Consider the following 11504-nt stretch of genomic DNA (forward strand, 5'->3'; position numbering starts at 1 on the left):
CCCACAGGGACGACAGGGGTAGGGCGGGGAGCAGGCTCTGCCAGGCATCAGAACGCCGCCACCAGCGTGACGCTGCCCCCAGGCCCCGCCTCAGCTCTCCCGGCCTTAGGGGCCTCCGGGCCAGCGTCGCCCGCCCCATCACACCCAGCGCAGACCCTGCTCCAAGTTCAAACGCTGTGCCACGTCAGACGCGTCCAGTGTAGGAGCAGAAGGGGACGCTCCCCGGCTCCCACCTGCCTCAGCCCAGCCCAGCCCGCAGTCAGGGACGTGCCGCTCTGCCCCCGAGTAAAAGCACGTTTCCCATCAGCTGCGGGCTCCGGAGCAAAAGCACGTGCGTCCCGGGTCTGCGCTAGACTGGGGCGGCAGCGCCCGCGGGACCTGGGCAGCGTGACGAGCAGGTGAGACCGCTGCCGCCGGTCCACGCAGCCCAGACCAGGCGGCACTTGGCCGCCGGGTCCCTCTGCGGTGCTGCCCTCCACGTGCTTGGGGGGGGGGGGGGGGGTTGTGTTCGGCGAGCCAGTCCTTCTCAATTCTTCTCAAGCCAACTTTTCTTTCCTTTTCTAAACGTCTGTTGCCGAGTCTTGACACGACTAACGGATACCCGGTGCCTCTTCCCACCCCACCCCCACGCCTGCCTGCCCTACCCGGTGGGTGGCGACCCCTCCGGCGCCCTCCCCAGGCCCTGCCTGGGGGCGGGTGGCAGTGGCTCGCCGCGGTGACTGTGCAGACAGCCTAGTTGGAGATCACCTGGCGGGTCGCCGCGCGGGTCACGAGGCGCAGCGGGGCATGGGGGGCGGGGCGCGTAAGCAGGCGGTCCCGGAGGAAAGTCCGAATCGGTGTGGCCCGGGGTCGGGGGGGCCGTTCTGCGCTCGGGAAAGGGCACAGGCAGGCGCAGCGCAAGGGGCCGAGGGGGCAATTGTGGCGCTAGGCAGAAGGGGTTTCCTCTGCAGGCGGGAAGGGTAATGGTCGGGTGGGGGTGGGGGGGACAAGGTTGAAGGGACCCGGCGAGAGGTTTCAAACCCGGATCTGGGCGCAGCCCCCGGGGAGATTCAGGGACAAGAGGACTCTGGGGGCGCAAAACGAGAAGGGGACGCGATCGGGACGCAGGACCAGCGGCGTCTCCCGCGGCGCGGTGGCCCCGGGCAGAGTATAGTGGCTCTCCCGCCCAGCCGGGCATGGGCAGGCCACCCAGGGCGCCGCGCGCCCAGAGAGCGAGGAAAAAGTGCTCTTTACAGCGGCAAAGTCACCGCGGGACCTGGACAGAGTCGGGATCCAGGCGGCGCGGGGAAGGACAGGGAGGGCGGAGGGGACCCAAACCCTGCGGGGACGCCAGCTTACCCGGCCGTTGCGGTCTGTCTCCTGCACCTCCTCGGCGCTCGGTCCCCGCCGCACCAGCGCCTTCAGCAGCCCCACGTCGTTGGCGCAGGCGGCGCGGAGGAGGGTCGCCGCCTCCGGGACGCCCTCCGGGACGCTTTCTGCGCTCTCGGCGCCGTACTCCTCCTCGCCTCCAGGAGGGTAGAAGGAGTCGTCTGAAGCGATGCTGCGGGTGTCGGGAAGACGGGAGAAGTCCTCGTACTCCTCGTAGTCAGCAGGGTCCTCCCCGACCTCTGCGTCCCGCGGGGGCGACGGCGGCTGCGGAGACACGCAGCGCGCCCCGCCGCCCTCCGGCCCGGGCCCGGCCAGCAACACCATGCTGGCGGCCGGGACGCGGGCCGGGGGCCGGGCGCAGGCCGGGAGACGGGGACGCCGGGCGCGCACCGAGGTCACCGCCCCTTGTCCCCTGCGGCCCCAGCAGAGCAGTGCTCGGCGCGCACCAGCCCAGCAGAAACGAGCGTGCGCTGGAAGACTAAAGTCACTGGAGGCAGGAGAAAGCCCCTCGGGGGTGGGAGGAGCCACTGGGGCTTTCCGCGCGCGGGGGGCGGGGCGGCCGCACAGAAGGAGGCGCGCGCCCCAGGGTCCCCTGCCCGGAGCCGGTTCCCGGCAAAAGTTAAGAGCAAAGCAAGGATTTTCTCCGCACCGTGGGGACAATACACCCGGCTCCTTTCCCCGGAGCTGAGAAATGCACTCGCAGGAGAACCAGAAACAATAACTAAACAACCGGAACGCCGGTGTTGCGCAGGGCGGGTGGGCCCGCCCCTCCCGTCCGCCGGCTCCGGGGATGAGGGCGAAGGTGGGGGTCAGGGAACGCCGCGGCTGAGCCAGTTTCCCGCGTCGGGAACATCCAAGCCCCCAAGGCCGGCCGCTGCCCAGGGCGTCAGGCCTCCGGGCCAGGGTCGAGGGAGTTTCTCCTCGTCGGAGCCACCGAGACCATTTTTTCACCTCCCCGGGAGTCTGGGCTCCCGGGCCAATCCCAGTCCCGACTTGAAGGCCGGGGAATCCACGGGGTGCACAGGGCACGGAGGGCAAGCGGATGCAAGGGAGGTGGAGTCCACTGAAGGGACCCGGGACCCGCCGCGCTGCGGACCGTGGCCCTCTGAACTGGGAGCTCCCGCCTGCCGCGGGGAAGTCCCAACCCAGAAGGGAGGATCTGCAGAGTCGCCAAGTCACAGAGCCCGGGCCAACTGTGGCTTGCAGTGTATTCCTAAAAGAGCGACCTTGGGGAGGTGTCCAGGAGCCCCAGGGGGGAACATTTGGGTGGGAAGGGGCAGCTCCAGGCCAGAGCGGCGTGTTTCCTCCCCCACTCCTAGCCAAGGTCGCTGTGCCTGGATCTGCGGAGTCGAGACGGATTAACCCAGTGAGGCCGCGACCGGGCGCGCCGACTCCGAGGATGACTGCCAAACGGAGAGAGCAGGGCTGCAATCGCCCGCCGCGACCGAGCCCCAGCGCCCCCCTGGCCCGAGCTTGGCCTCTCCGCGTCCGTCCCGGGCCGAGGAGCGAGGATTTGCCCTGGGGAGTGCCTGACCTCGGGGAGGAGGATGCACAGTGGGCCAAATCCTCGTGGAGGCGCCGTGGTGAGCGCGCGCCAGCAGCCTGCGTGCGCAGTGTTGCATCGTTGACAGGAAGCATCGCGGGTCCAGGGGCAGAATCAGAGACCACAGAGTCCCCATCCCCTCTCTGTCCCCTCTCCCTCCTTTCTTTCCACCGCTCTTGACAGCGTGATCACCGTATGCCAGCCCATGGGAGGCCCTCGGGGCTCAAAAGTGAACCAAACCGAGCGGACACAGCCACTAGGAACAAGCTTGAGGCCCCCAGACTTGGGTGGGCAAGCTGAGGGACACAGCGGGGGAACACCGTCAAAAGCACCCCGGGTGGGCGGTGGGGGCCGGAGCGAGGTTTGATCTACGAGACCTCTTTAGTCCCTGGTGTGACACCGCGCTGAGCTGGACTGGCCGTGGTGATCGCTGTGGCCTCCAGCGTCCTCCAGACCTGCTCAGAACCGGGCATCCGCAGGGCCAGTGGGGGCGGGGGGTGACGGCGGGCCCCGAGGACAGCGATTTCTGGTGAAGACACGGCTACGCCTGAGCGCGCGCTCTGAGCTAGAAGGGAACTTGGCGCACCGGTTTCCGTCTGTACTCGGGGTTTTCTTTCTGAAGCCAAAAATACCCCAAATCATGCTTTGCTTTTTCCTTTTTCCTGTAACTGGCCATATTTACATAAATTCCCACTAGGATTTTCCCTCTTTCAAGGCTGACGGTTGTTTTAGCTTGTCCAGAGGTCTGTAAAGGAAGGCAGGGGATTTACAAGTTGAAGTGCCCCGGAGGGCGGGGTTTGCTTTGCTGCCCTCCTCTTCTCCCAGCCAGATAGGGCACAGCCTGGTGTTAGAGGAAGAACCCCCCAGGCTGGGAAAGGGTCCCCGGCGATGCGCCCGGGGTCCTTCCGCAGGCTGCAGCTCCGGAGGGCTGCTCGGCACATCATCTTTCTTGGTCCTCTTCGCCAGGCGCTACGGAACTCAGGCTCTATCTTCAGAGCTCACTGCTTCCTTCTTTCCTTCCTCAGAAATTTGGATCCAAATAGCACTTGAATGGTTTGCCCTTTAGAGATAAACTTCTGGAACAGCTTGCTCCAAATAAGAAGCAGCCGTTTGTGGGTGATGGGGCTCCAAAATCAAGCTGATCATTTTCTCTTTTAGAAGTGCACCCCTTTTACCACAGAGACGATAGGTTCTCAACGTTGCTAAACGAGCACAAAATTAGGCATATGTATTTTTAGTAAAGTCAAGGATTATATATTATGTGTACAAAATCTACATAGAAAGGAGAAAGTAGCTTATCAAAACCGCCAACACATTCAGGATAACTTTTAAATCATTAACTTTTTGAGAAACTGTATTTTATCCAAGACTATTCAGTATCAATGAAATGTTTTAATTTATGATTTTTAAAGATATAGTTATGCATGTATATATATATGTAGCAATTACACAATTTGTTGATTTAGTTGAATAATTTGTCTTTAGGCCATCAAAAAAACATTCACTACTTCAGTTATATTTCTGGAACAGGCTACCTAACTGCACAGGAGTTTCTTTCAAAATTGCAAGCAGTGCATTTAAAGACTGAAAACTGAATGCACCTGTAGCAACGGCCCCCTCAACTTTGGAAGGCAAAGCTGGGGGGGGGGGGAGGGCACCCAGTGGTGGAACAAACTCCAGCCCGCCCCACTGCTCTAGAATAACCAGGGCCCACCCCCCAGGGCTCCGTGGAGGACTGAATGGAAAGTGACCTCAAACCTCTGCACATTGTCTGGAATTTATCACACAATAAGCATCAACTTTTGTTGTTATTAAAATTAAAGGATCCGTTTGCCTTGATATAAACTGCTCTGCAGGAGCGGCTGCTCCAAATGTGTTGCCCTATTTGCCGGGAGAGCTGGTCCCCGTGCGGGGCATGAGAATGCAGGGTGGTTTGGGGTAAAGAGACAACTGTGCTATCAGACAGAGCCAGCTTCCAGATTATGGCTGTACCACTATTGAGTTGCAGCCATAAGAATTCTCGATTTTGAAAGTATTATCATAGGTATACCAGTATTTATTTGACCAGTCTCCTACTCTTGATATTTAGGGTATTTCCAGCATTTTCTTAGTGTGCACAAATTCACCCTTGTCCAGATATTTCCTCAGAAGAACCTCCCAGGTCAAGTGGCCTGAGCTTCTTAAACTCCAATATTTTCTTCATTGCTGTATTCAGAATGGTAATCCAAAGTCTAGGCTATTGGGGAAGAAACTCAAGAAATGTACAGAAACTGTTCCAGAGATAGAGACGTGAATCAAAGGAGAGCCAGACCATGGTCTCAGATGGGAAGACTCAGCTACAAAGAGCCTGCTCGTGTCCTACTGTTACCGAACAAAAGTGAGCTCCCTCCTGGCGAGTTCAGTCCAACTCTCCGCCAGAAGTAGTTGCCTCACAAAGTAAAGTGTATTTGCTGCAAATAGGAGAGCATGAGGAATCATTTCTAGTCATGGCGTCCCCGAACAAAGGGAAGCAGGGACATTTGCTTGGGATGGGGAATGAACATTCGAAAGGGAGAGGTGGGTATTGGCTTGTGCAGGCTCAGTTGGAAAACATGCTTCCACGTACACTGCAGGTTACGGTAGGAAGGCCTGAGCTCCTCCTGGAGAGATCTTAGCATTGGACATAAGGCAAAGGTGAGCTCCTCCTGGAGAGATCTTAGCATTGGACATAAGGCAAAGGTCCTAGGCGTAGCTCTCGAGGTGAGGCTTGGTCTGGTTCAGGGAGGCTGGTGATTGCATCTCTTTAACATAACAATAGGGAAAAAGAACAATTTGGAAAAGCAAGTAGGGGCCGGCCTACTGGCCCTGTGGTTAAGTTCGCACATTCTGCTTCGCTGGCCTGGGGTTCTCTGGTTCAGATCCCGAGTGCGGACCTACACACTGCTTGTCAAGCCATGCTGTAGCAGCCATCCCACATATAAAGTAGAGGAAGATGGGCACGGATGTTAGCTCAGGGCCAGTCTTCCTCAGCAGAAAAAGAGGAGGATTGGCAGTGGATGTTAGCTTAGGGCTAACCTTCCTCAAAAAAACAACAACAATTAAATACTTCTAAACCCATGCTCAAGCTCCTCAGGGCAATTAGTCGGTGACACTTTTGTTCTAAAAATGATGTGACCAAGTTCCAGTGGAAATTTGGGGGGCCAGGGCGAAGATGACAAGACGAATCTAAAGCAGATCTCACCAGATAATATACACTTAATAAGATCCTTTGTTGTTGTTTAAGCTCCAAAGAGTTGGCTTCCATACTAGCAACTAAAAGAAACTTAATTCAGCAAAAAAGCATATTTAAAAACAGAAAAAGCCAAATGTGGAAAAAACATTAACGGTAGGAAAAACATTAATTGTGCTGCCTGTACATGGCCAGAATATAGAGAGATAGCTTGCAAATCCAGAAGAAAACACTGAGCGTATTTATCAATTTTGTTGTCCCCTGGTGAGTGGCATTAAAGCTCCTTAAAATGAAAAAGGCTGTTTGCTTGCCTTTGGCGGCTGTGAGGGACAGCACCGCAGGCTGGCTTGGATCCTGCTTTCTTGGGGTCTGGACTGAGTGATGGCCCCACTTAAAAGTAAAGGAAAATGGGCCAGTGCCTGGAGTTGGGTCGAAGAATAAGATGGGGACTTGGGGAGAGTCTGCGGCTGGGGAGCAGACCCTGGGCCCCGATCCGTGAAGGCTGAGATGCTCCATTTTCTTGCTGCCACCTTGCCCTCAGAAATGGTCTTCAAGGGTGGAGTTTGGAGAAGTTCATTGCCTTCTGAGGCTTGCAGCAGGCTCCTCCAGCTCTGCCACTGCCTCAGGAGAAGTAGCAGTGAGTTGGGGATGAGGCATCTCTTAGTCACTTGTTTTCTAAAAACAGTTTAAGTCAACCAAAATCATTTGGCTTGGAGTTTTGCAAATTTCCCAAATTTCCCCATTTGCAATAAGTGGAGGCCACCTAGAGTATCCTGAAGTCAAGCTGATGAGGATCAAGGCTACCCCAGGGAGAGAAGCCCAAGGTGACCGGCCCTACATACCGAGCTGTATCATCCTCCGTCCGGGGAGCATAGGAGTCCTGACCTGATCCAATCTGATTCTTATCTAAAGTTATAGCACCACCCAACAACCATACCCCACCCACACTGATACCATTTTAATGACTTTTTTACGTAATCTTTCCTTTGTCTTGTAAAGAGAGAACTCACATGCCTATGCCTTAAATTTAGCCCTATCCTCAACCCATGTTTGCAGCTCTTTACTGCCCATGGGTCCTGTCCCCATGTTATTCTCTGAATAAAGGAACACTGCTAACAGACCTTGAGAGTCCAAGAAATCTTTCTTTCGACTCCTCGGCTTGCCAAGCCCGCATCAAAGTGAGAGAATTGCTAGGCCAGATTACCCTTCTGAGCTGCTTAGAAATACAAAGAAAAGTCTCTGTGTGTATTTCTGGATCTCCCTATTAAAGAGATTAGGGGCTGTGTGGCCCTAACTCAGTTCAATTGACAGCAGCTGGATTCCTCCCTTTGCAATCAGAATTGGTACAACCTTTTAAGAGTTTCTTTTTCTTTTAGGGAGGATTTCTGCCTTTGTGGTTAAATACCTGGAAGGAGGACATGCACGTATACCCCTAACTGCCAGTTCTTCTGACTTCTTCCTGCTCTTGATGAGAATTAGAAATAATAGGATATAACTAGAGAAGCTGTGTTTTCTCCAAGGACAAAAGCCCTCAGATCCTCATGTGAATACAGGTGGTTGGATTTTTAAGGCCAATTTAGGGAGCCATATGTGATGTGAAAAGCTATTACAAGACCTGCTCACAGAAGGTGTTCCCACAAGAACAGGGCAAACTCCACCTCTTTTCCCCGTCACTGCCCCTTTGTTCAAGACCTATAATAGCTCTTATTACCCTGTTGTCCAACAATGTTTTGCAAAACTATCTTCCTTCTTGTAACCTGAGTGTTCACCAAGTTCAGGGACCAGGTCTCATCAATTTGTTTTTAATCCCTAGCATCTCAGAGGGTGTCTCGCCATTTCGGTTGATGCTCAAAATTCCCGTTAAACCACGCCTGTCCCAGGCCTCTCTCCTGGCTTCTGTCCATTTGCTGGCAATCTTTGGTGTTCCTTGGCTTATAGAAGCATCACCCCGTCTTTACGTGGCATTTTGTGTGTGTGTCTCTATAACTAAATCTCTTTTTCTTTTTTTTTTGAGGAAGATTAGCCCTGAGCTAACTGCTGCCAATCCTCCTCTTTTTGCTGAGGAAGACTGGCCCATCTTCCTCTATTTTATACGTGGGACACCTACCACAGCATGGCTTTTGCCAAGTGGTGCCAGATCCGCACCCGGGATCCGAACCAGCAAACCCTGGGCCACAGAGAAGCAGAAGGTGTGAACGTAACCACTGTGCCACCGGGCCAGCCCACTAAATCTCTGTTTTTGAAGGACACCAGTCATACTGGATTAGGGCTCACCCTAATGACCTCGTCTTCACTAATCACATCTGCAACAACCCTATTTCCAAATAAGATCACATTCTGAGGTGCTGGGGGTTGGGGCTTCAATCTGGGAATCGTAGAGGGACACGATTTAACTCATAACCCCTGCCCTTGGAGGGTTTCCATTCTGCTGCAGAGACACATAAGAAACAAAATAAAAACAGCAAATACATAATATATTAATTCGTATTAAATACCAAGGACAAAATAAAACAGAGAAAGAAAATGGTGGGATCCAGGGATTATGATTTTAGATGAGAGAGGTAGAGGAGGTCCCACTGAGGAAGGGCCTTTGAATTAAGACCAAAGGAAGCGGGGGAGCAAGCTGTGCTGGCGGTGGGGTCCCAATCTGCCCCTTTCCTGTCCTCACGTCTGTCCCCATCAGGAGTATCCCATAATGCCTCTCTACCCCAACCCCGGCTCCAGCAATGCAGGCTTCCAGGGTACCGAAACTGCCGCCCTCCCCTTCTTCTGGTCCCCACAGCAACCTTCTCGAATCCTCCTTCATTCTCCTCAAGACGGCTCTCACATCTCCTGCTCTAGGGAGAAACGAGACCAATCTTCTCCCCAGGGAGCGCCCTGGCCTCCCCTCCCCCAGCTGAGAGTCGTCTGCATACCTGACCTTTGCCACAGCTCAGTAACCAGTGGAAGAGGCACCTTCCCCCACAACCAAGCCCAGGGCCCCCTCCCTGGGGATTCCCGATACCCCCCTCAGAGTCCTCATGTCATCACGTGGCACCTGTCATCCTCCGTTCAGATCTGCATCTTGAAACAGACTCTGCCTCCTTCCTACACCCTGCTCCACCTCCACCCACCCCATCTTGCCTTCACAGCCAAACGCTCTGCAAGAAAGATCTCCTTCCACGACTGCCATTTTTCATCTTTTATTTACTCATGTAAAATATATATATGTTTTTTGAAAATTACAAAGTACTACATGCTTCTCAGAAAAACCCCCAAACACTCTGAGGCCGTGATGTAAGAAGGCAATGTGTCCCCTCTACCCCCCTACACTTCCCCTGTTACTCTTTGACTCGCTATCATCTGCTTCTTCTCCCTTCCCCCCCCCACGACCCCCTTCCCCAAAGGTCCTACAGGGGCTTCTCTTCTATTATACTCAGCTACTCAGCAGACATTTCCAGCCCTGACCCACGTTCTCTGCCTGAGCAGTGGCCACCTACAGACACTGTCACCTGGACTCACTCTGGCTGCCCAAATGGTAGTCACCCCAGCTCTCCAGCACAGAGTTGGAAAATGGGGGCCCCCCTCACATATTTCATACCCCTGGGGCTCTGAGGCTCCAAGAAGGGGAAGGAGGTGGGAGTTCTGCCCACACCGGACTGCAGAGGGGCAAGGCTGGAGGATTGTGACCCAGATCGCGGATTTCAAGAACAGAGACCGTCCTGGCTGTATCCTACAGCAGCACACAGCCCAGACCGTGCTTAGCAAACATTCCTGAACAAATAAATGAAGCCAGTGGTTAAGCAACCCCAGGTTTCTCAAGATTCTAACTCTGAAGCAACCGACCCATCCTACCAACCTGGAAGCACTCAGGTCATCAGTTCTGAAGACTGACCCAGAGCTGGCACGGTTTGTGGGAGCTCCATCCAGCCCTTCACAACACTGACTGCGGTGGAGCCGACAGTCACTGCTTTTTATTGGCACATGGTTTACACTTGAATACTGCCTCTGGTTCCACGGCTGTGAGGGGATAGATTCTCTCAACGATCCACCAGAACATTCTGGTATTTTATCCTTGGACCAAAAATATCCCCTGTTTATGATGATAAAATCCCAAAGTTCTATTCTTCCCTCTCCTAATCTGGAATTATTCAGTCAGCTGGCGTACTGAGCGAAGCAGATGCGCAATCACCGTCTCGACATGCACACTGGATCACAGATTTCCTCCGCGGAATCCTCACCCAGTGACTCATGCCTGTATTCACTGAGGCAGCAGTTGGTTCCCCTCCCCGGACTGCAAGGACGCTTCAGGGATCCGCTCCCTTCTGAGACCTGGCTTCTGGTTTATTAGCACAGACCTTGTCCCCTCCCTCCCCTCACAGACACTCTCCTCCATAGTGTTTATTAATTAAGTGTCAATTTAATGGGAGGGATCAAAAAGCATCCCAGCATGGTCCTGCTCTGAAAAGCTTGCAATTACTCTTGATGGTAAGCTGTCTGTGCTGCCGATGCACTCCGGGGATATGCAGCCCGTGTCCCCTGAGAGCTGCCAACTGTGGAGCCATAGCCCACTCCAATGGGAAGGGTTGAACGACGTCACTGAAGAGAGCAGGGCCTCGATAAAGCTCTCGAATTTAGACAGTGGAGCGAAAAGGATACATTTTTTGAGGGGAGCGGCTGGACCAGAGTCTGTGTCGTGGAACGGGAGGTACAGCAGACGGGCCACGGCTGCTGCTGCTGGCTGATTGGATGTGTTGGCCATAGAACTGGAAGAATGGATAGAAGTCAATGCTTCAACTACTCGCCCCAACCCTCATTCGAGCCTAACAATGTGTGTGGGTTGGGGTGCTGGGGGGCAGTAAAGGTTACCTGTGTCATTGTTGTTATCACATACGGACGATGGGCTCCGGTGGACCCCACTCCCCCTGCACGAAACCCAGCAGTCTCAACCAGAAGAGCTTCAGTGCTGAACTGACAGGACTGTGACCCCTTGTCGGGGACTGGCCTTGGCCACGCCAAGATATGTCTCTTCGGCATGAGGATTATTTGGTGCTGGTTACTTTTAATAAACTGCAGACAGGAAAGTAACTGAGGGGTGGAACTTGCTTGCCCTTTGTTAGGAGATATTTACATTGTAAAGGAAATCTCCATCTGTAAAGATGTCTCCCTCTCTGTACCAGGAAGAAAGGGGATGACCTTATCTCCACAAACTCTTGGATCAATGCCAAAGGCAAGGACTTAAATCTGCATAATAATCTTATTCCTGTTTCTGGTAATCTTCTGTAACTGACTCCCCCCACCCCCAACATCCTCCTTTGTCTTTAGCTGGATATGATATTTAAGGTGGTGGCTTCAGCCATTTTGGCGAGTTGCTCGGCTTGCCTGAGCCTCTCCCATGTATACATG

General features: G+C 54.2%; 1 protein-coding gene across 2 annotated transcripts in view; it reads right to left on the bottom strand.

Moving 5' to 3' along the window:
• The window catches only part of ANKRD33B (ankyrin repeat domain 33B), a 72006-nt gene extending 69878 nt beyond the window's left edge, over positions 1 to 2128 (bottom strand). Inside the window, 1 exon segment of one of the 2 annotated variants that reach the window (NM_001433630.1) lies at positions 1339 to 2091. In NM_001433630.1, the coding sequence (NP_001420559.1) occupies positions 1339 to 1692 (354 nt within the window). In that variant the 5' untranslated portion in view covers positions 1693 to 2091. 2 annotated transcript variants of the gene reach the window in all.
• Positions 2129 to 11504: the final 9376 nt, after the last annotated feature.

The sequence above is a fragment of the Equus caballus genome, chromosome 21 (assembly GCF_041296265.1).
Source record: "Equus caballus isolate H_3958 breed thoroughbred chromosome 21, TB-T2T, whole genome shotgun sequence".
Lineage (NCBI taxonomy): Eukaryota > Metazoa > Chordata > Mammalia > Perissodactyla > Equidae > Equus > Equus caballus.